The 25,813-nt window shown below is 44.9% G+C and overlaps 1 protein-coding gene across 3 annotated transcripts in view; it reads right to left on the reverse strand.

Moving 5' to 3' along the window:
- The window catches only part of bnc2 (basonuclin 2), a 159,862-nt gene that overhangs the window by 37,524 nt on the left and 96,525 nt on the right, over window positions 1-25,813 (reverse strand). For all 3 annotated transcript variants that reach the window (XM_034583830.1, XM_034583820.1, XM_034583836.1), the window contains 2 exons: window positions 7,790-7,892; window positions 5,812-6,047 (listed from right to left, as the gene is read on the reverse strand). In XM_034583830.1, the coding sequence (XP_034439721.1) occupies window positions 5,812-6,047; window positions 7,790-7,892 (339 nt within the window). The remainder of the gene's footprint in view (window positions 1-5,811; window positions 6,048-7,789; window positions 7,893-25,813) is intronic.

Consider the following 25,813-nt stretch of genomic DNA (forward strand, 5'->3'; position numbering starts at 1 on the left):
GAAGTTTCTCAGGCGAGGATCAAGAGATATGGTGACCTTCACAGTTGACAGAGTGAGAGACAGAAAGCGGAGAAAGGGAGTGCAGTGAGGGAGAGGAAGGGGGGGAGAAAAAAGAAAAGACAGAAATTTTGAAATGTGACTCTAACTCAATAAATACCATTGTAAACCACTATAGAGGAGCCAAGTGGTACCTTCGCGACGGCCTCAGGACCCACCTGCAACTGGAAATGGTTTCCTGTCTTACACAAACACTGTTGCACCCTAATCCATGTAATTACATCTCATATTCCACATGTGTAAGTACACATGTACAACATTACAGTCACATGTTTTTTTTCTAAATAAGAGCACAGGCCCCCTGGGGCCATTAAACACGCCAAGAAACTACCTCCAACTGTTATGCTCATTAACAACATACAGTATTTACCAAATAAGTAGAGGCATAACAAAAAACTTTACTCCCATTAATAACATAAAACACGCTCATGTGCATGTGCCCCTGAAACAAAGCCTTGTGCTGGAGGGCCGTTCGGGGTAGAACGAGTGTGATTTTTGTGGCTGTGTATGTGCCTGATAGTTTGAATAAGAATTCCTCAGAGTGTGTGAGCAATTAGGGTTAAGACTGTTTGTGTGTGTACTGTGTGTGTGTGTGTACTGTGTGTCTGTGTGTGTGTGGTTGCGTGGCGGCGGTGGGGGTTGTTAGCGGTTCCATCTGGGTCTCCTGGAAGCCGTGTGGAGTCAGGAAAACCACATCTCATAAAAGCGGAGGCAGCCCAATGTTCTACAAGGACAGAACATTACTGAGAATGTCGCTCAGGAAAACCCTGGGCTTTGGCCCACATGTTGGCTGCAGCGGCTGCAGCCTATCTCTCTCTCTCCATCTCTTTCCACTCGTTCACCCCCTCTCTCGACTTATTTTTCACTTGGTAAGGGATAAGAGAGAGGAAGACAAAATAGACAGTGTGGAGTGTGGGAGACAGAGGCCCGAGACAGAGAAGCCAGTACTGATAGCAATTCCATCTGTCGGTATCGAACAGAGGAGTGAGCAGTGACAGGCTGTGGGATGGGGTGGGGTTGGGGGGGGGGGGGGGGGGGTGGGGGGGGGGGGGGGGGGGCATCTGGTGCACGTTGGCCGTGGGTCTGTCTGGAATCAACCATGGGAGAGGAACGGGGAGAGGGATGAGTAGAAAGAGAGAGAAGAGGATGAAGGGCTGAGGAGAGGAGAAGGTAAAAGTCCTGCCAAAGCGAAGGGCAAAGAGGTCTGGCAAACGGAGAGATGTGTCTGTGTTGTTCACATATTGCCTTGGATTGAAATTGAAGTCGGCAGGATAGGATAGGATAGGATAGGAGCGCAATAGAGAGATATAAAGCAGAGTAAAGGGCAGGAAAAATATTACCCACAGAGATGAACACTTTCAGGTGTCACTATCAGATGAAAATGTCATGGCTGTAATTTGCTCTGCGGGAAATAAGGGTTTCTCTGATTCACACTCCATTTTTAAAATGATAAGATGTTAAAAGAAATTAAAGAAATGCAAGTTTCTTTGTTCATGAAAGTTCACAGTTATCTGTCAAAAGAAAAACGCAACTTCCTGCTACTTGTGATTTATTACCTCGGTTTATAGTTTCATCTGCATGTATCTGTTATTTAGCAGCATTACGCAAAACGACTTGATGAATTACCACGAAACTTGGTGGGACGATGTGGGATGGGTCAGGGGACAACTTATTACATTTTTGTGCTGATCCAAGAATTTATTTTCACTTTCTTTAACATTGCGTTTTTCATTTCTCAGAGAATAATTCATGGCTCTTGATGAAAGAGAAGTCAGGAGATTGATATTTGGTGCAAATCCAAATCAAACTACGGAATTTAAACATGGTATCATAAGTCATAAGTCTTGCCTTGGCGCAGGCGTGCACTGTACTCAGTGCCATTCTGGTTGTTTTTAGTTTTATCTAAGAAAATGCCAAATTTTCAATGAATGATTTAATAATCAATCTAAACGTATAACACATGTTAACTAGATCGTGAGCTGAAACGATTCAAAGGAACAAAAAGAGCAGCAAGATCTTAAAACACCTTTTGCTAAAGCTGTCTGAAATTCAGGAGAATCACCTTATGGAATATTTCCCAACCCACACAAGCCAGCAGGTGGTAAAGCATGTTGTAAAGGTGATTTTCTAAATACGTTAAATTACTTTAAAACCGAAACTCTTGTACATGTAGAAGCAGTGACATTCTCCCCTGTCTTGTTTAACTTTCCTTTTTTCTATGAATGTGTGTTTTTGAACTGTGTTTGATGATGGCACACAAGTTGAGGGTCAAGCTACAAATGATTTCATGACGAATGATAACGAGGGAGAGAGAAACCATCAGTCATTTTAATCATTATCGATGTCATGCATTATTCCTCTCATTTACAAATCAAAATTCCAACCACGTGAAAAGCCATTGAGCTTTTAATAACATGGATTCCTTTCTTCAGGTTAATGAACCTAAATGGCAGAGTGTATACGCACATTTAGTCGCACCTTTATGATGTATTTACTTATGTACTCAATTACAGGGCGGAAGCAGGAGGGTAAAGTTTATCTCTTCTTCGAACTAAAAAGCTATGATGGCGTCTTTGTGCTGTTATTTTACTGCAGAGAACATGAGGTCAGTCTCTAACCGTCATTACAGACATTACAGTAATGATAGATGCATCGATGCTGATGTGATATAATCGTGAATGTAAGCAGGATGGCGACGAGACAACACCCGACACCTATTTGCTATGAATGAACACTCGGGTGATTGTAGTTCGTGCAACATCAATGTGTACGTTAAGTATGTAGGTGTTTGGCTCGCTCCTGCCGAGGAGGAGCAGGTGAGCTCTGTGAGAGCTCTGCGAAATATATCCTCACTGGGAGAGGATCCACCCAGATGAGCTTTGGTGAAGCTCTAGAGCCGCAGCACGGTGCAAGGTGGAGGCAGCACGTAACACACACACACACACGCACACTCACACACACACACACTCTCACACACACACACACACACACACACACACACACACACACACAATTTACAGCCTCGAGATTACAGAGGAAAAAAAACTTAAGGACAAAAGTGTTTTTTTCCCAGGTGCACGTGTCTGTGTGCAAGCGTGAGCTCCATAAATGAGATCACAAGATCATAAGTGAGAATGAGACGAGAGCTGAGCCGTGATTAAAGGTGGCCGACGCCTCAGCTGCACGACAGGTCAGTGTGTGCAACACTAACATTCATTAGAGAACAGCCTCATGAAGAGAGAGGTCATAATTCAGGATCTTTACAAACGTAGCCGTCTGTTTGTCATATTTTTCCCCAATAGAATGTGTTGGTCTGAGAAGAGGAAGCTGTGTTTGTTGGAATATAAGTGTGTGTGTGTGTGTGTGTGTGTGTGTGTTTTCCCTCCTCCTGCGCTGCATACATTCAGTGGTCAGGCATCAGAGGAGCTGCAGGTATACTCTGTCAGCTCGGTGCCCTGAGCTCTCTGACGCATCACTGACACCCATGCACACTGACACCCATCACACACAGTGCACCAAACACACCGGATGGATTTCTCTCCGTATCCTGAGTGTACCTGGTTATCGTCATACATTGTGACGTGCAGGCAGGGACGAGGAAAGAGGTGAGATGAGTGAATAAGGGTCGAAAAACACACAGAGCCATATTTGTAAGTTAACCTTGAAAGAAAATGTAAAATCTATGATAAACGGTGGCTTCATTACAACATAGTTTTAATAGTGTGTGTATTTGCAGGTTATTTATGGCAATTTGTAAAATATTTAATTAAAGTAGAAACCAACATGCCTTCTCCTGTGGCCTCGAAACTTTATATTCAAATCCTAAATCAGTTTGAGCGAGTGTTTGAAAGCCTGTCTGTTGGAATTACGTTAAAGTAATTTGTCTTCAAATAATGTCCCCTGACATCAGAATCAAAAAGACAACGTATTATCTCTCAGTTCCAACACCGTTCTTCTGCTCATTTTATCTCTCACTTAGCGCAGCGTAGCGGCGGTGGAACACGCCCCGGCACAAAGCGTTGCCCGGAGGCTCGGCGAAGATGATTGAATTTCATAGCTACTTACAGGCTAATAGGGCCATACAATGATTACTTACTGTCCTTAAGTGATTGGCTGCTTCTGCGCGGCCGCGGCCCCTTTGAAGCCCTTCTGAGAAGATCTGGAGGATTTAGCCAGTAGCGTGACATGAGGCTGAGCGGTTGAGCAACGGTGTTCCCAACAGCTGACTATTAGAACCAGCTGATAAAAACACAGAGGCTACGACGATGGGAACCTCAGTGCTCCGAGGGTTACTTAACACCAGGCTTTCTCACACTGCAGATTTAGAGAGTTTACTGAGATTAGATGTATTCTGTAAAAGCTGAATCAGCTGATCAATGACTGAAAATTAATCTGCAACAATTTTGATTATTCATTACATATTTCATTTGTTGTATGAAGCAAAAAATGCAAATATTCAGCTTTTCAAATGTGAAGATTTGCTTCTTTTCTTTGTTTCATATTGTTTTAAAGTAAATATATTCAGTTTTATTTAATCTTGGCCAAACAAATGCAAAAATATTTGGAGATTTACACTCCAGGCCACCGAGGACCATGTTTTACTATTTATTTGAAATTTGTTAAACAAAACAATTATTAGATTTTGTGAAAAATGCAAAACAGAGGAGCTTTTTTTGGTCTAATTCAAAAATGAAAATAATCTGTGTTTGAATTATTTTTATTTTGTCTTTAAAAAGAAAAATTCAAAATATTTTTAATGAAAGAATGCTTACATAAATATTTTTATATTGCTAGATTACAAATAAAGTCTCTCTGCAGTTCTTTTATTATATTATTACTTCTTTACACTAATTTGCCAGATTTACATTTACCTTGTATATTTTCCTCTCAGTTTGTAAAATACAAAAACACGCATGGAGATGTATATAACTGGAGGGTTATTATTGATTTTTGTGAGTGTGCGTGTGCGTGTGCGTGTAGCGTGTTCGTTCTTCACCAGAAGGCGACTGAATCTGTGAGCGCTTTACTCACAGAAGCTGTTTCCACATACAAACCACCCTCTCCTCACCATGATGTTCCACTTACACTCTTGGAACACCAAACCATACATGCATACAGATAAGCACATGTGCACGCATGCACACACACTATACACACATACACACGCGCGCACACACAGAGTTAACCACATGCACATGTTCACTCGTGCTTAACTAATTCATACAGGAACACTTTGGTTTGGGTTTCAACACCAAAACCTCCGTACCTTTGATTGAGAAATGTGTCTGACTGCAATTATATGGGAGGGAGGGATGGAGAGAGGAAACGCACCACGGTGGTTTTATAGTTTGCTGGCGTGACATTTTTCTCCCCCCTTATTTTTTTTAATTCTTTTCCTTTTTCCAGCAGAGGGGCATAGTGTTGACAGGGCAGGAAAAGGGGGCAGACTGAAGTCGAAGTAACAGCAGGGAAAATGAGAGGAAAATGGATGAGCAATGGGACTGAAAGTGGCCTAGATTGTCACTGTTGTGCTTTTGATCAATACCTCTCAAAATAACTGCAGAGCCAAAGAAATTAGCAGATACTCTCGGTGAGATAGTCGAGGTAGTGATGGTGAAGATTGCAGAACGAATACAGAAGCGTGTGTGCATTTGTATGTAAGCAGGGAGGAAGCAGTGTTAATATCTGGTCTTGACATTTACACTAAACCCACATGATGCTTTACATGTGTTAGAATGCGTGTGTGTTGCCGACCTGGAGTATGTAGCCCCTGACGTAGTCTCGGAGGGTCCAGCCCAGGCCGTGCAGGATGTGCAGCACCTCCTCCTGCTTGAGCACGGAGAAGAGGCGGTCGAGGAGGATCTTGAGTCTGACGGGAACGGCCTGGGTGCCGTACAGCATCAGGCTGCTGATGTCGAACACCACGTTGGACTGAACGATCTCCACCTGGGTCGGGTGGTAGAGGTGCTGGGTGCTGAGCTTGTCCAGAGCTGCGTAAAACGATCGGGTGACAAAGGGAAGGAAGACAAGAAAACAGACGAGAGAGAGAGAGAGAGAGAGAGAGAGGGAGAGAGGGAGAGAGAGGGGAACGGTTAATGACTATCAAGTTTCTCTCGCTCTCGTCTCAAATTTTCCTCGGGACGCTCCTGCACAGTCAGCACTAGCTGATAATAACATACTGTATCTATCAGATAAATGCAATGGCATTAATGTAATTATCTGCCATTCTTTCTATTTAATCTAATCTCCTGCTCTTTCACATTTACGCTGCTCTTGCATCTCCGTTTTTTATTTTCCTCCTCTGTCTCCTTCTCCACCTGACCTGCACTCGACCTGCATTACACTCCCTTTTGTCTCGGACCTTCATTATTTCTCTCTCTGAGCAGGACTGCGTTTCTTATTGCAATACTTCACATCTTATTTCTTTGTATCCAGTAATCAGGTGTCATGCACCAAGAAGGCAAGAGTCTCATTTTAAGTTCTGCAGTGCTCTTATCTACACTTATATACTTTATCATGCCTTTTATAATAACCTCGAGCAAAATACTTACAAATCCTTTGTAAATTCCTGGATAATTGACACACTAGACATTAGTTCAACTCGTGTTTAATTTCATTGAGAGACACTGTGTTGTATTTCCATCTGTCCACCAGAGCTATGACTGGGTTAAATATTAATTTAACCCAGGGAAAATAAAGAAAACATGGAAGTCAGTTATTTTTTCCTCCCTGAGTGATATCTCTCAGGATGCACAACAACCTCCAGCAACCTGTGTGTTGCCTGGGGGGCGAGACTCGGGCCAAAAAAAAAACAAATGCTCGCTGCTCATAAAGCTTAATAGTGAGCAAAGCATAGCGTGAGTTACTGCCGCCTCTAACGCAGCCTCAGTCACCTCTTCCTCCTCTTCTGGCTGTCTGGGCGACACCTGGTCCTTTCTCTCACTTCCTCTCCCTTTCAATCCTTCTCTCTTCCCTTACCTCATACCTCCATCTGCCCCCCCTCCTCTCCCCCTGCCTGTCTGGGTGACACCTGGTTGGGTCTCTCTCCCTCTCTCTCCCTCTCTCTCCCTCTCTCTCTCTGATGCTGGGACTGCTCTTTCCTGCTGACGAGGTCTTTGCCTGACAACGCAGCGCAGCCAGACACGAACATAATAAAAAATGAAGAACTACTTGTCAGAGTCCCTGCCAATGCCGACATGAAATGAAAAGTGGGGGAGAGAAGAGATCGGTGCCTGACAGTTCAGAGGGAGAGATTAAAAAGTAGTCAATGGGGTCCTGTGCGATCCGCTGAAGGGCCCGTGGCCCGCTCTTGTGCGGACTCAGGCCAAACAGGTGTTTTCTTTTATCTTTTCCCCCCTCCTCCTTCTCTTTGTACTTTCTTGCCTCCTCTCCATTTTTCTTATACCCGTGTGAAAAACTCATGAGGTGTGGTCCCTCGCTTAGTCTCTCAGTCTTGTGGTTATGATTTGTTTTTGATCTGAGGTGCAAAAACAAGACTTTGAAATCAGCACAAAAACACAGAAGCAAAAGAAAAACAGCAAAGTTGCTTCTCCTGTTTTGGATTTCAGAATCTGTATTCTGTAGTAAATAAAGATGGTTCTGAACAAATTGTAATTTTGAGAGATGTGGACGTGTCATGTCCCCGCAGCAAGAAGCAGCAGATTCATATGGAACAAAGTATTAAAACCATATTTGACTCCACCATCATCTTAACAGTAAAAACATTTCTTACCATGAGCTACCCAGCCGTGTTTGCACTGGTCACATGTCCGTAAGTGAATCTTGCCGGGCTGGAAACACTCACACGTGCAGTTCACCAGTGTGCAGCGAATGGCCTGTAGAGACACAGAGAGAGAGAGAGAGAGAGAAATCAACGTCAGTCACAGCTCAGGAAGGAGAGATGATGAGTCTTAGACAAGAGGAAGCGACAGCTCAGAGTTTAGGAGTCATAAACGAAAGAAGAGGCCGTCAGACTAATTAATGTTTTATGTAGGATAATGCAGAAGAGCAACTCAAAGTGTTTTGCTCTAACTGCTCCTTAAAAACATGACAATATTCTTACACAAAACAGCCGCAGTCGCAGCCAGTGCCAGAAAGAATAACTCTCAGCCCACAAATTTCCCAACTACTATTTCATCCCAGGGTGTGAATCGGCCGCGCCATACTGTAACTTCCCAGAGTTCATGTGAACCGACAAAGGACTTCCCTTCCTGAAAACATAGAACTGTAACTTGTTTTGACTGAGGCTCCATTACTCAACACTGGAGCTGCACTTAGTGTGACCTCGGAAAGCTTTTAGCTGTGAGAGGTTAAGTGTCCAGACTTGACGAGGGCAACTCGGTGCAGCGCGGTGCAGCATCGTCTGCTGTGGCTTACGCGCTCCGTAAAGCCGGCTGTCAAACACTTCAGGTAGAGATGTTTTCACGTTCGTCAAAACGGTAAAGAGATTGCACATCGTGGAGAAAAAAACGTATGATGCACGCAGAAACCCACACAGACGAATGATGCCCCGACACCCAAATGAGCGCAGCAGCTGCGAGCTGTAAATTTCACACCGACACCGCGGAAACAAGGAGTCAGAGTAAGAGGAGTGAAAAGGGAAAAAAGAGATTAGAAACATGAATCTTAATAGGCACTGGCATCCCTTTGTTTATCGGACATTTTTACATTATTAAGATGAATCGATGAATAAAGATATATTAACACTTTTGCAACTGTAGTTGGAGGAGGGGGAACTCACTCGGGGAAAAAAAATATTGAAAACAACTTATCTTTGCTTTTCTAATCGAACGTTGTATTTCCTTAACAAACATGAAATCTTAAGAATACCAATAAAAAAACGAGTTAATAAGTTGGCTTAATAAACAGTTATTCCACGCTATGAGGATAATTTATTTCACATTTGGTGGAATAGGGTTTTCCCCCCAAGTGTTATTTCTTTAGGCTTCAAAGAAAGAAAAAAAAAATCTGTAATGACTGAAATTACAGATGAAAAAATCTCAGGAATGTGCGCGGGAGGAAATTAGGTGCAGTGTATAGTGGGTGACCGCTGTGAGAAGCTGCCATTTATTTAGATTTAGAGTAAATGCGAGGAAACTATCGGTAGGTCACAGACGAGAAGAAGTGACAAAGTGTCCTCACAGCTATCAGAGCCTGAGACTTTATGTATTTACGGTCTGCACTAAATATGCTATCCCCTTACTGTCTCGCTGTTATTCCGACAATAAGGTGACACGGACACAAAGGGTCGTAGGTTGGAGTCCATGTCTGCACCAGTAACCTATTTCACAATGTTAGAAACTGTCAGTCAGCATTGACACGATTGACACACATCAGCCTCCATGTCCCACAGTGTGAGGGACGATTCACCGAACCCACCGCCATTCGTTCAATGTGGTGTCCAACAGCAGAAAACAACATTACCGAGCCTGAGGACGACAGCAATATCCTGTAATCCACTGTATGAAAGTCAGCTCACTCATAATCTACTGAGAGACCATAAAATCTATGAGAACACTACCCCCCCCCCCCCTCGCCCTAAGGTGTTTTTAAACCAGATTAGTAACTGGAGGTGTCAAAGTGAACACGGGCTAATCCAAGATTAAACGCAAAATTACACCACTTCTAACCGTGTCACCTCTCTGTTTGACACCGAACGAGACAGGAGACGGAGATTATTCGACTTTACACCGTTTCTAAGCTCTCCAGGTGCGGGCTCGGCAATCCTCGTGGTGCGTGAGGATTACACGCCGTGTGTCAGACGGAGCGTGCGCACGTCATGCACTGAGCTGACGTTCTTATCCAGAGAACGGTGCAATCGGGGAGTTCAGTGTTCCTTCAGCTCAAGGACACTGAGGATGTGAACTCTCAGACTGGCAAACCTGCGATCTTTCAGATACGGGGTGAACTCTCTTGTCTGCTCCACTGTCCTGAGGTAACTTTAGCAGAAATAAGTCAAAGAACATTTATATTTAGAAATAACTGTGCTTTCTTGATTTAATATGATGTTTTTGAAGCAACATCCCTCTTCATGAAATTAGTTTTTTTCTTTGTCTTTCTTTCTTTTTTTTTTCTTTATCTTTTTTTTTTACCAGGCAGATCTAGATTTATATTTAAAGAAGCATCTATTCTCCTTTCATTCACTCTATTGTTAAACAATCATCAGTCGCTTCACTAATCACGTTGCACACTTTTGTCTTTTCCTTTGTGTGTCACTCCACCTTAAAGTACATTTTTAAGTGAATTCCTTGTCAGATTTCTTTTAGGTTTTTTTTGCCACAGAGGTTTTTTTCCTTTTTATGTAACTCTTTATGCATAAGGATTTTTTTGCAAACACTAATTGAGAGAATCCGGATTTAGCACAGTCATGTCACAGAACACAACCCCTTTCTCTAATTACCTCTGTGCGGCGGCGCTAAGAGCAGCAGACGGAAATAAACAAATGGAAATATCAAATGCACCTCTGCTGTTTACGAGCTGGGGTCTGACAGCTGACAAGATAGTTAAGGGGTGTCTAATATGGCAATTAAAGTGTGCCACTGTCTGCGGGGCTGCCGCTGTGACAAGGCGCCCTCTAATCACTGACTTATTACGCCAGCTAGAAGCACCTCTCATATCTGGCCCATTAAGCAGACAGCAGCATTAAGAAGCATTAAAGCAGCAAGCCCCTTCAACTGAGGAGGCACTGATGGGAGGAAAAGGGGAAGGGAGGGGATGGACTGCGCCTGTTATTTCTCCGGATTAATTTGTTCATTGTTCAACACTCAGTCAGGAGCGTGTTAGCGAAGGGTAACAGGAGAGATGTTTGAGATGTGATGGCATCAAAATGGATCATACGCAGTAAGATGAAAGATTACAGGCTCATTGTGGAGTTTTTAAGGGAGGGAGCAGATGTACGTGTCAAAAAATGGCCGTCACAAACAAGATCATGGAGGATGCGAGTTTGTGTGTGGCTTGTCAGTGGAAACAAGGCAGACAGAGTCATAAAGACTTGTACTCCTGATTGCCTTGTAATCCAAACTCTGTGCCTCTGGCCAGCGTGGATCTGGGTTGCGTTTGGCCGGGGTTTAAACTGCGTCTGGGCTGGGCCAGGTCAGGGACAAGCTCGGGCCTGGATCCCACCGCTACACACTCGCACATATTTGTCACAGCAGGCCGGGGGAGGAGGCTGTGTTATCTGTGGCCCGGGCCAGATACACAGCATTAGTCACTGTGCTAGCGTCTCGCCAGGGTTTCCTCTTTGGCTCGCAACTAAAGAAGGACGACGGTGAGGAAAAGGACAGAGGGGTGTGCATGAGCGAGTGTGTGTGTGTGTGAGTGTGTGTGAGAGTAAATCACCAGAAAAATGAGCAGCTAGAAAGTGAAAGCTGTGAGCGAGCAGGAAAAAAACCCCCCAATGGTGGAGCAATTAGACCCAGTCACTCTTTTACAGCTGCCGTGTTGCCTCTATGGTCAACAACTTAACCTATAGCTGTGTTCAGAAAGCATCATTTCCATCCCCTATCTGGCTCAAGTGCGTGCGTGTGTGTGTGTGTGTGTGTGTGTGTCTCGGTGCTGGGTTTTGTTTAGCTCGAGGCTTGATGTTTCATAGATGTTTTGCTTGGCTCGCGGTCCCTGTCCCAGCCCAATTGTATAAACACTGACAGTCAGCAATGGCCAGCATCAGACTGGGGAGGACTCTCAATTAAAAGGCCGTTAGTGGGACAGATGGACTGAAGAACTGCAGGAAAGACGAGCTGCGGAACAAGATGGCTTCAGTCTGGACTCTCGCAGTCGGTTCCAAGAGGATTTCAAACAGATTGACTGGGGGGAGACGGGCTACATGGCCGTTACGTGCAAGTCAGTCCACCAAGTCAAACCAAAAGGCACAGATAGAGGTCAACCAAGACACTGAATTGGCCTTTTTATGTCCCATGAAACCATAGAACAGCAGTGATCCTAAACTAATATCCTGTACAACTGAATTGCTACTCTGTCTCTTTTTTCTACAGTTGACGTTGTAACTATATGCCACAGAAAACACCGCTAAAACATCAGTTGCCTTGTCCCTTCCAGCCTCTGTATCCTCTCTAGACAGCTTACAATGGAAAGCCAAGTCAGACAGCTGCTGGATGCAGGCTGGGTATTGTTCCCCCTACTTTAATTGAAACCTTTACCATGTTCGACACACAGCCACAGACCACATTTCTTGTTTGGTGAGTTAAGCAAAAGCCGAGACTTAAATGAAAACCCCGTGTGTCCGCGCGCATCTGTGTGCATATGTGCGCCTCGTCTTCGCAGCAGCAGCTTCGGATTTAAATTTGTCTCTGCTTAGGGTCACTGTAAAACACTGGGAGCATCTTGTCCTCTCTTCCACCCACAAGATATTATCTCATCCATGAGTTAGCTGCTGAAATGCTGTCAATTTCCTGCCAGAAATGTGCGGCCAACGTGTGTAGGAAAAGAGGCACAGCAGCTTTGCGTGTCATAAAGCAGGCCCGGGCTCTGTCTGATAGATCAGGACTTCACGATGTCCATATTGGAAACAGGTGACAAATAAAACACGCCGAATAAAGAAAGGCTTTGTAGTCGGACACAGCACGCCACGAAAATACAGGGGAGCGAATACCTCGTGCCAAGGCTAATTTTTGCTTGTTTGATTTTATACATTATACATTTGACTTGAAACAGAGCTTTCTTGCCTCACAAAGTGGTACAAAATAAACAACGATTTATCACGTGTGCGCTGACTTCAGCTGAAAAACTCTGTGCAAGGGGGAAAACCGTAGTCAACAGAGAAAGTCGAGCGTCTTCCCTCTGAAATCCCCACAGTGTAGAAGCCCGTCCCGCATGTCAGTTCTGGTTTTTTTGAGCCGAGCGGCTGGCAGTCAGAGAGCCAGAGGTCCCTGTCCTTTGTGCAGCTGTGCGTCTGGGCTTTGACACGGGGCAGAGCGACCATAGCTATGCTAATGGGAACCAAATGGGGCGTGAGTCCCTGGTGGATTACAGAAGGAGAAGAGAAGCATGTGTTTTCATGTATTCATGTGGAGACCTGGGACCCCTCTCCTTTCTTCCTTTCTTTTTTTTTTTTTTTCTCCTCCTTTCTTCCAAGTCAAACAAATGGAAGCAGCCATCTCTGTTGTTTGCACGCACCCTCGATTAATGCTCGGTGCGACTTGACAGATTCTAACAGTTATTGTCAATCAGTAAATGTATCTAAAGTCTGATGAAATGTATACGAGAAGCTATTACAGAGTTTGGTTTTTAGACGTCTTTAAAGGCGTGTTAGTAACGTAATGTAAACTACTTAGTTTGATTTAGAAAAGAGCCAGATTTGACAATGGAGCTTGGAAATGAATTCAGCAAGTTAAACAAACATTCAATAAGACTAGTGAACGGTAAAGTTGATCTGCCGGTCAGCGTTGGGTGAGCACACTGTGAACAACTGTAACATGGGTTTCAGCTGTTTGGCACCGGCTCGCCGTCTCGCCGCACTTTGCTTTCACCTGCTTTGATGTAGCAGCGTTAGGTATTTCTGACCCACGGACTGAAGAGGTCATAAGTTGGTCAAGCCTGCAAATGCAGAAGTGACAGGAGAAAATACTGAGCCTGGTTCACATTAAATAAGATTAATGTTGAGAGACACATCTCAGAACTTCTTTGTTTTTGATGCCATCTGTCCCATCGGATCCTCTCTTCAACCCTTTGTGAATACTTTTGTAAAACGTCCGCTCGTCTTGACATTACACTAAAGTCGTCATTGATGAGACTCACTAATCAGGAGCATAAATCTGAGTTTCATGATTCTGAGTGGTGATATCTGTGATCAGTTGTCATTACAGATGAAGTCCAGTTCGTTTGTCAGCTGTCAGACGTGACTCACGCTCTGCGCATCTACACACAACCACACACACACACACACACACACACACACACACACACACACACACACACACACACACCCATGTGATTAGTCCAGAATCCAACACGCACACAACGGAGTAAAACTTCTGATTCCAACATTCCTGCTCCTTCTGTGTGGTTCCGACACACTCACAGAAAGAAAATCTCCCCATCATGAGCACCACCCCAAAAAATTTCAAATCAAATCGATGATGAAACTTTGGGTCTGACTCACTCGCATGATAAATAGCCCTGCGTGTACTTCAGGACAGTCATGCTTGTTTATGGAGTGGTCAGATAAAGGACCCAGCTGGCTTTGATATTGTGAAACAACAGAGAGGGAGAGGGGAGCGTAATATCACAATACTGGTCCAGCTACACAACCCTGTGATCTCTGAGTCAGTGCAGCCATAGAGGGAGAGCTGTACCACACCGTGAACACTGGACTGCACTGTCAGTTCAAATAGCGTGGCATCAAGGGAGCAGCAGTTTCTCCCATCTTTTTGTGTAGACAGCAGGTCCACGCAGAGGCCCCCGGTCCAGGCCCCTGGCCCCTCTCAGTTCTCCTCAAAGCATTTCCCCAGCCAGAGATCAAACCGTCTGCCCAGTGACAGACCCCTGGGTCCACAGACACAAGGCCAGGTTCAAAGTAGGGTGCTGGGGGAGGCAGGGAGGGATGGAAAGAGAGAGAGAATGAAGGGAAAGTTGGCAAGGAAAGAAAAGGTAGAGGAGTCAGATGGCAAGGGAGCAGAGGTGGTGGGGGGGGGTTTCGGGCAAGCTGGTGTATCAGAAAGGTGGGGAAGACATGTTGCAGCAAAGGTGGAGGAGGCAGAGAGAAGTTGATAAGGGAGGTGGGAAGGGTGAGGAGAAAATGCTGTGCAATAGGTGTCAGGTTAGATCTCCAACATTTGTCCTCTATGATGCAACTTTGGCACAAGTTTGTATGAATTGTACATGATAAACTCAAATACCGTGCTAGTGTTACAATATCAGCTCAACTGTTTTTTTGTTCGAGCTCTCCGAGTGCCATTCTAGTCTGACTATACAACGCCCTCCTTTGTATTGGCCATAGTTCTTTAATAACCACATTTTAAAAGATTTTTTTCCAGGCTCTCTGTTGTTCAGAGACACGTTTCCTTATCTCTGGTCATTGCGTGAACAGGAATGCGAAGAAATAAAAGAGGCCATTGTCATCAACAAATATACGAGATATGCCCCGACCTTCAGCCTATCAGAGGGAGCGACCCACGCCAGATAAGGACACCTCCCTGTCAGATTTGACACCTGCACTCGCTGGCCCAGTGAACGGCCCCGGCAAATGCAAATGTCACAGTGACGGCCCCGCACGGCAACAACACACTGGCTTTCTGTCTGGAGACCGAACGGGAGTGACATGACCACACAGTGCGACCAAACACATGTTAAGGAGGGAGAGCAGGAGGGAGAGAATGCAGAAGTGGAGAGGGGAGAGAGAGGGTTGCGAGGAAGGGGTGCAGGAGGGTCGAGTTAGTGGGAAATGGCGAGCCGGGAGAGGAGATGACCAATATTGTCTGATCCCCAATTCCCTCCCTTCTGCACACTAACACAAACAGAAAGTCTTAGTCAGAGCCCAGACATTATTACCGACCCCTCTCGGTGAGGGGACATCTCCATGACGATCACTGGTTGGCGTGGGCGACAACCCACACACACACACACACACACACACACACACACAAACAGAGACACAGGAGACCAGCACTGCTGAGACTAGCCCAAATTGACATTTAGTCATCAAACTAGTCTGCAGGGTGGGACTCTACCTCCTGAACTACACACACACACACACACACACACACACACACACACACACACACACACTCTCACAATCCCCTGTCATGCAAACACATGCAGACACACGCACGCAGACACACACTTACACAATTACACACAGTGAATTCCCCTACTTAAACTAACTCCCAGCCAGAAAATCCTGGAAGAGCTCCTAGATTTAATCTTGCCAATAGCTCTTTATTTTCTTTGACCATTTTTAATGTAAAAACGCCTGCACTAATTGTGTGCAAGCAATCTTCAAATCATGGATATGTGTTTTTTCAACTAAACCGAACACTACTGTAGACAGATTGGCTGTTTTTCAAGACACACGACTGGGCAATAATATTTGTTTCTTTCCTCTGAGTTTTGTTCAAACAGTGTGTCAGCATGGCGGTTTACTTGTAAACACCTGGGCCTGCACACCCAACAGCTGTGGAAATAAGCACGAGCTTTGCTGAATCAGGAATAACTCCTCATTTTAAATTATTTACAACCAACCAATTGCTTTTTACTTAATTCTTGTAACTATGAAATATCAGAAAATGTAGCAGAGCTACAAGAAAAAAGAAAAATCAATGCACAAATGGTTGTTTACAGGTTTGCGCAATCGTTTACCTCAGCCAGCATAGTGAGAAGACGGCTCCTGATTCAGTTTCGTAGGTCCCACTTTTGACAAAACTCTCCGAGAAAAACCGGCATCTTCCATTAGTGTTTACAGACTCAGTCAGCAAATGACACAGAGGAATAGGACACGAGACAAGAGCTTCAGATAAAGAGGGGTGGGAGAGACGGAGTGTATTTAACCAATGGCTATGTTACTGCAATGACAAGTGTGTCACTCCCAAAGCAACACAATGAGCCACAACTGTGTGTGTGTGTGTGTGTGTGTGTGTGTGTGTGTGTGTGTGTGTGTGTGTGTGTGTGTGTGTGTGTGTGTGTGTGTGTGTGTGTGTGTGTGTGACAGAAAGGGAGGGAGACGGCAGACCAAAGGAAAGTCCATCTGAGTCTTTATCAGTCTTTACAAAGTTCACAGATAGAGGGGCTGAAGTGGAGGCTAGACGCTGATCGTGAGTAACAGGATACAAAGACGACACAGACACAGCTCATACAGGTTGGAGGGAGGGAGGGGGGGAAAGAGGGAGGAAGGGACACAAAAAGAAAGAGTCTTACAATTGCACGTGGAAAGCAAAGCCAGGCGCTGGTGATTGCCATTCCGCAATCGACCTGACCAAATTGAGAATTCCCTCCTAGGACCCCGCAAGTCCGCTTCATTTGGCTAAAGCCGGAATCCTTATTTCTGCAATTATAAAGCTATTGACTGGTTCGACATATGTTAGCGTGTCTTCCAGCCCTTGAGTGCTGCTTTGCCATTGAGTCATTAACTTTGACAAATTGTGACAGACTTTTTTTATTGCCACCCAATCATGAGAAACAAGACTGTGGCAGAGGAGTTAATGAGTGGCATGTTTCCTCCTCTTCCTCCCTCCACCTCACACCCCTCTCCCCCCCTCTCCATCCCCTTCCACTTAGATTCCTACACCCCTAACCCCCCCCCCCCCCCCCCCCCCCCCCCCCCCCCCCACCTCCCCCCCCCCCCCCCCCCCCCCCCCCCCCCCCCCCCCCCCCCCCCCCCCCCCCCCCCCCCCCACCTCCATATCTATAATTTTACCACATCCTAACAATAACACGGCCGGTACTCGGCACAAAACACGCGGGCCCTGGGCTAATGAATCTCATGCCTTTACCGCGGTAAAATGGCCAGTAAGTATTACCAGCTGCAACACTCTCTCTCACTCTCCCTCTTTCTCTCTCTCCTTGGCAGTGGCATTGAGCCGGGGTGAGGGGAGGTGGGAGGTGGAGAGGGAAGAGGCAGACACATCTGAGTGCAGCTGGACCACGGAGAGAGAGAGAGAGAGAGAGAGAGAGAGAGAGAGAGAGAGAGAGAGAGAGAGAGAGAGAGAGAGAGAGAGTGGTGGGGGGTGATGGGTGGGGAGACCGCAAGTCTCCGTGTTTCCAGCTGCCTTTCTCAGGGGCTCGGTTTTCTCTCCCTCCTCTTGGTTTTTTCGCAAGGCCCTTCTGGTCCCAGCTTACTTGAAAAATCACAAGCACACACACACGCATAGACACACACACACACACACACACACACACACACACACACACACACACACACACACACACACACACACACACGCACGCCCTGATCCACCTCCCCTCCATCCCTCACATTCGGCCATCTTTGTTTGGACAGGGCTCAGGAGTTCCAGAAAAGCTCTCTCAGATGTGCTGAAGTAAGGGAAAAACAAAACAAACTGGCCCTTACACACACACACACCCACACACACACACACACACACACACACACGTGCGCTCCAAATTTATGTGTACGCGTAGACACCAACAAGTACTTTTGTGCTCCCACACACACTGTGGAGTGAGAGAAACTTACACAGTCTCTCCTTCTCTCTCACACACACACACACATACATGAACAATTACACGTGTGTGAGAACCAGAGTACCATCTTAAATCAGTGAACAAATTTGCAAAGAGATGAAAAAGTTCAATCCATTTTTCTTCACGGAGGTAGGCAGCCTACCATTGAAGGCATGCATTCTTTTACACTGTGTGTGTGTGTGTGTGTGTGTGTGTGTGTGTGTGTGTGCGCTGGTGCGTGCGTGTGTGTGTGTCCCACTCCAGGATCACAGCACCAGGGCAGGCCTGAAGCATACCTCGACATGTGTTACCTCTTTGTAATATTGACTTTGTTACAGCTATACGAGTGGGAGAGTGGAGCCAAGAGCCCGGGCCTTGCAGTAGTGGGGCCCTCCGAGTTCACTGGAAAACAAATACCCGAACGAGCCGTGAAAATAGAAAACACAGAGCCACAATAGCGATCTATAAAAACAAGATTCAAATAAACTGTAAAACGTCCCTCGCTCCTGCCTCTGACCTTTTAAATTTTCACCCTCGAAATTAAGGCCATTATTTGTCTGATTTCATTGCTGCAGCTTGTTGCTTACAAAGCCGTGGGATTTGGCAACGGAGCCGTTCCTGGCCTGGCTTCCTGTCTGAGCATGTGCACTGGACCAACTGTAAAAGTCCGAATTTCTCTTTCTCCAAAGCCTTGACTGACAATGTAATTTCAAACAATTATCTGCTTTTAGGCCAAGGTATCCAAATATGCCATCACTTGATTATAAATGAAAATAATCAGCGCGACACAGAACCTAGTCGATAAATTATCAACAAAAATTTAGCTTTTAAAATTTCACGTCTTAAATAATGAGTACAAGTGTCTGAATCATTAAAATTTCAGACGACACAAATAAGAGAAAACGGCCGAGCGTGTTTTGATTGCTTTGCAGAAATAAAAGATTGATTATCATTTTCTTGTTCCTGTGAGTGTGAATCCCATCTTGTCTCTTTCCCCAGTGATGACTTTGCTTATACATTTGAATAATGAAGGCGAGTCATTTGAATATTCCCTCTGTATTAAAAAATTATGTTTTTACACGATGCAGCAATATTAGCCATGCTAATTGGGCTCTTTGGACTTTCCCAATAGAAAGGCTAAATTAATTACTTATGTCGACAAAATGTCAGACACGCCGATCTAATAACTACAACTGTTTCCAACTGTGTTGTTTTCAGTGTGTGCGCCTTCTTTGTCTTTGCGTGTGTGTGTGTGTGTGTGCGTGTGTGGGTCCACGAGCCTTATTTAAATCTAATGAACGAGATGGGAGCAAAATGCTTTGAGTCCTTCTTCAGTCTCTTCTCATACTAATCAACCACAGTGGTGTTGACTGTTTGTGACTCCACACACACACACACACACACACACACACACACACACACACACACACACACACACACACACACACACACACACACACACACACACACACACACCTTTTCATTATGTATGCCCAAACTTGCCAATCCAAAGTCCACTTCATAATTAATCTTGTAAAAGAGATTATTTGCAGGACGTTATGTTTGTGTTTGTGTGTGTGAAATGTGTGATGTGTTCATTAATGTGTACCCACCACCACAGGGGGCTTTGAAGTTCCTCTTTTTTTTTTTTTTGCTTTTGGCTGTTTTTCAGTCTTGAATAAAAACTGTATCAGCGCATTTTCCTCAAGTACGAATAAACAGTCTGAGGAAGAGGAGGCGATGGGGAGATATTAAGGCTATCTATGAATGTGAGATGATCAGATAGATGTGTGTGTGTGTGTGCACGTGTGTGTGTACGTGACCATACATACATTAGCGCGCACACACACGTGTGCGAGTGTACAGCGAGCGGGTGCAGGCGCTAACAGAGAGGCCTGCTGCTGATGCCATGTTTCAGACGACCCCTTGAAGTGGAAATGAGCTTCCTCTGTCTTATAACTAGTCCGTTCTCACAAAGTCAGCAAACTCTGCCACCCCTCCAAAGAAATGCAGTCACCCCCCCATCCCCTCTCCACCCAGCATCCCCCAGCCCTATGGTCAGCGCGCAGGATGAATTCACCATCAGACCGGAGAAACAGAAACTGGTCCATCTGATTTCAGCTGCTTCTTTTAGAGGAGAGAAATGTAAAGGAGTTCTAGATTCTTCAGGTGGCAGCACTTTATAAATCTCAAAGATACAATATCTTTGAGAGTCATTTTAGTTGACACATAACTGATCAATCCAGAATTATTATCAGCTAAATTTATTGCTACAATAAATAAGTTGTCATTTTAATTGATAAATTATTTAAACAGTTATTGAAACGTCATGAAATTGTCTTCCGTGGTTTAATTGATGTGTTAGTTTATCCAACACTGTGTCTCAACTCTTTTCCATCCCAACTCCCTCAGAACAACAGCCTCAGACACTGGACATCATTACAATGGGCTGTTTCTGTTTAATCCAGATTTAAAACATCTATTTCTCAAAGCTTCAAAGGCATATTATAATTTATGATCACTTTTATTTGACGAAAGATGAGGTCAGTCTGAGAAATATTTTGATGGTGCTGCACTAAGTGTGTCACTACGTGCACATCTTGCACGTTGTTTTCTTTCTTTTTTCTGCTATCATCGCTGTTCTTAATATGCTGTGTGTACGCACACATGATCTGATGCATGCACGCACGCCGCTGTTTGAACCTGTGTGAGCACCTGAGGGTCCATCCCCAGCCGTCCTCGGAGCGGGGAGCGACAGCTGTACTGTGATGCTGTAGCGATAGGCATCATCGGCTTGCTAGAGACTAATTGGTCCACAGCGCTCCTCTGAGTGGCCTCGCTAATTAATTAGAAAGGCAGTGGAGCTGAAATTTTTAATCAGGACACCAGGCTCTCCGGCAAGCAGAAAAAAAAAAGACACATCACCCCATCATTCCATGTAATCCACCTGACACCGATCTCCCATGTTGTCATATGAAGTGTGTTGTGTGTTTAGCTATTCACATGATCTGACCAGGGAATAAGAAATACATTTATTACAGGGCTTGTTTAATCATTTTAAATTCTGAGAATTTCTGAAATCCTGTGGTTCCTACTATCATATGCATGACATGTATTTGGTTTGGACCCTGGAGGGTGATGTGAAGTAGTGTTTTCCTCTGTGCATGTGTGTGTTTAACACATGTACAGAGCATGATTTCCTCAGTTGCAAATAGTTTTATTTGTGACGGTGGAAATATGCAGAATATAGAATATAGTTTGTTGAGATAAGACGATAAAGCTGCCGATCAACATTGGGAAAAAGGAAAGAGTGTGTGTGTGTGTGTGTGTGTGTGTGTGTGTGTGTGTGTGTGTGTGTGTGTGTGTGTGTGTGTGTGTGTGTGTGTGTGTGTGTGTGTGTGTGTGTGTGACCCTGTTGTTTCTTTAAACGCTCCAAACCATAAAAGCAAAATATTATTACTACTTCTTGTCCCTGTCTTTACTTCACTAATCAAAGACAGTCGCCAACACATTTCCAATAGATTGTAATGAAAAAAAGATTGAAATCACCCGTGATTTTCATGTTTTGCATTTGCCGGCTCTCAGGAACAGAGCGTTTCTGCCACATCGGAGGCCACGTTTGTGTTCCGCAGCTCACCTCAATGATTTGTGGTGACGGGCCGGAGTCTGTGAGGAATCAACCAGAGAGCCACAGACAAGAGGCCTCTGACAAAACCAGAGCTCCAGCAGTCAGCCACTTCACACAGGAGACAAGGGAAACAACATGTGTTCATCATTGCACTACTGGGATGAGCGACCTGCACTGACTGGAGTTACCGTAACAGGGAAATTACAGCGCGTGGACATCAACGCACAGATAACAAGCCTACCACATATATTTAAATGAATGATCAAGCAACATCTCCACGGAGAGGAGAGTTCCTGCAGCGCACCTTCACCTCGCCTGGTGACGTTAGCTCGGTGCAGCGTCCTGATCTTTGTGGCCGTCTTGGCTTTGCTCTCCGCTAATCAGCCAGCCGCTCTTATCAGCCTGTTGCTTTGGCCAAAATAAACACGCGCCGCCTTTTTATTGCTTTGTTTTCACAGGTCATTAGGGGAAGGAGAGAAGACGCATTGATTAGTTTTCCAGACCACTGGATTATTGTTGTGTTATGACTATCATCATTAAGTTTCATTAAGGCTGCGGTTGCTCTTGTTTCGAGAAAATGAAAACGTTGCAGGATGAGCGAGGAGAGGTCGGAGAGGAGGCTGCGCATCAGACCCATCGAGAAGGTGAGGCTCTTTATTTGTTTTTTTTCGGTGCCTGTTAAAGCAGTGAGTTGTCCGCCAGACATTCCACTTTTCAGATAAGACTGACCTCTGACCTCCTTTTCACTGTTAAAGCACAAGAATCACCCCTGTCCCATAATATTTTTTCAGGCTGCTTGAGCTGCTACATTCTGCATTTATTTTAAGTGCGTTAAATAAAACTTAATGAAGCAGCGTCAGGCTCCGGTCGTGTCCCCCCAGCATGCTTTGCTCCGGAGCCACAAATAAGCAGGGAGAGACCGTCTCTGTCGCCAGGCTAATTAGCATATGTTAACTAGTCAGTGAGAGGGCGGCCCTCTGTGATGTGTGCTGAAGTGGAGTAAAACGCTCAGGCAAGGACTGTACTAATGGCCCTCTTCCTCCCCACGGGGACCCTCCCTGCAGCGCCGCACGTGCTGGCATCAGTGCAGCCACGGGGCACCCACAGGGCCGCCACAGCGCCACGGGTAGAGGTGGGCGCACAGGAAAGACGCCTGGATGGGCTTGGCATCGTTTTTCACACGCAGCACCGAGCTCTCTGGCTGCGATGCTCAGCGATCAAACAGCAGGTGACAATGACACCTCCCTACGACATACGCACACACACACACACACACGGGCAAGCTGTGAATGACGGGCAGGCTAACAGATTCATCAGCCTATGAAATAGTTCAGACATCTGGGGCCGGGCGTGAGCTACCTGCCTGGCGTTGGCGGATGCATTATTTACAGGACGAGCTGGAGCGTTTGCGAGCTCTTTGGCACTCGGCTCGCAGGCGTAGGTGGCGAGAGCGGACGGCGGGCCAGCGTATCTCTGTCAGAGTGAGTAAACAAACAGTGGGGACATGATGTGACAGAGCAAAAGGCGCGCCACTCGCACACAAACACACACAGACACATGCAAACTCATCAGGGAGCCGAGGGAGAGCGGCAGCAAAGAGGAGGGGTGGGTGGCATCCATATTTATAGGGCCTCTCTAGCATTTGTCCCCAGGCCAAATGCTGTGACTACACTCAGCTAATGTCAGAACAGCACTTAACCAGGCATTTCCAGTATGTCCTGGGCAGTGGGGAATACATGGGATAGATACAAGACGAGGGCAAAAAACACAGAGACAAACAAGGATGGAAAATAAAAAGAAATGCAGTCGTGTTTTGTGCTGATGTGATTATGTTCAAATACAAATATTCCAATCTCCTCGTCTTCTTCTTCTTCTTCTTCTTCCTCTCCCTTCATCACTCTCTATTTTAAAGAGTCGGCTGCTTCTGAATAGCTGACGATACAGTTTCCTTTAAAAATGTGCTCATCCTCTCAACCGGTATGTGTCGTCACCCTGGATACCCTGGAATTTTTTTTTTGGTTTTAATCATAAATTAGCGATATACACTATGATATCATTTAAAAAAAATACACATTTGCCTTCTCAGGAAAGATCTTTTATTTTTTATTTTATTTTTATTTTTCTTATACAAATTGTGCCAGGTCTAGTATTTAATATTCTTTGTCATCAATAATTATTATTTGCACATGACTTTCAAACTCCAACTTCTGGCATGAAATTTACAGTGTAATATCCTGCAGTAGTCATTTGTACTCAGTGCTATTTTTGTGTAGAGACAGAAAGAAAACAATTACACAAGTCAAAATGTATAACCCTTTTCTCCCCTGTTTCGTGAAGCCAGTTTAAATGTACAATTTAAAGGATGTAAGTGACATGTAGGCTCTTTGTTGACATTACTCTCAAACTCTCCTTGAATGCAAAGCATGGCCCTCTTCACTCTGATCACCTGTCTCCAAGTTTATCACGTGTCAGCTGTAGCACTCGCTTGGCATTACGCCCTCTGGCACCCGGGGAGGCCGAGGGGCCCGCGCACCTCGCCGGCATGTCCCTTTCCGCCACGGATACATACGGCGTGATACCCCCAAAGAGAGCTGACTAAGTGGGTGAAGGAGCTCCTTTTAGCACAATCTGTCATTATCTCAAGTGGCTCGTAATCGTTTTGTGTAGCGAGATCCATTATGCATCCACTGAGAGCCAGGGCTAATTGTCGGGGCTTACATTTATTCATTTGTTTGCTGCCAGTTGTCCAAATATATTTTGGTGGAGGCGCAATAAATACCAATGTTTGTGTTTCTGCGTTTTTAAATAGCCGTCGCTCTCGTGGAAAGTGGTAAAGAGCCACGAGGTTCCTCTTGCGTTCCCAAAGGAAGCAGACAATCAACAAGAGGCAAAAAGATTTAAATTGTTAACCACTGCCCGAGTGACTTTTAACACTTTAGTGACCAGGTGGGACGGTGAATGTCTCAAGAACAGACCACGTTCTGACGGAAAAGTTGATCAATGAGGTTTCAATGATATAGTTTTTATTTAATACACTGCTCCAAAAACATAGAGTCGTACTTTTAGAAATTGTGTTCTCGGGGCACGGGGAGGGGAATATCGACAGCACACCCAGAGAAAGTCAAGAAGAGAGATGAAACAGATTCATTAAGTTTGTGCAGCATGTGGATGCATGAAAGTGTGTGAGTGTGTGTGTGTGTGTGTGTGACTGATGGAGAGTGTACGTTGTTAATCTTGATCAAAGGCTCTTTCTTTCTTTCGGTGAGTAAAGATAATACCGGTAAAGCCCTTGGATTTAACGCACTAAGATAATGAAAGCAAGCGTAATTAGCAATTACATCTGACCAAATGAAGGCAAATTCACAGAGGCCAAAAAAACAAAAAAAACAGCATCAAGGCTGCGGAAAAATATTGTAGCCAAAGGTGCGTTCAATGGGCGTCTTCGTCTAAGACATGTTGAAACAAGAGGATTGTGAGGATAAAGAAGTTTGCATATTTAAATACAAAAAAATCTTTGTTTTTGCCTAATTATAGCTTTTCTACTATGTATGAATCATTTTTAAATACCACCTATTTATCCATACATGATAAATACTCCAACCATATTTACAAGGCTGTAGATACGGATTTTATGGACATCGGCATTTCCCAGGCCGGACTATTGAGGTGAGAGCGAGCCACTTAAACCCTCCTTGCACACATATTATTAGCATTACCATATCTGGGCCTAACTGCAGCTACGGGGGAATAATGTGTGTCAGGAGAGAGTAAAATTAGAACCAAAACCAACACTGTTCTTTAAATCCACTTCCCAAGTCCCCCACTTCCTTACTTATAGCCAAGCTTACAATGTCAAACACTAATAAGCCAGCTAATTCAATTAGGACTGCGCTTCTTTCAGATTGCCCCCTTTTTCCCCCCCAAAAAAAGAGACTCTGTGAAGAGATTCCCTCTCAACTCTACACAGAAACTCTTCATGATGAAAAAAAGTGGCCT

The sequence above is a fragment of the Hippoglossus hippoglossus genome, chromosome 1 (assembly GCF_009819705.1).
Source record: "Hippoglossus hippoglossus isolate fHipHip1 chromosome 1, fHipHip1.pri, whole genome shotgun sequence".
Taxonomy (NCBI): domain Eukaryota; kingdom Metazoa; phylum Chordata; class Actinopteri; order Pleuronectiformes; family Pleuronectidae; genus Hippoglossus; species Hippoglossus hippoglossus.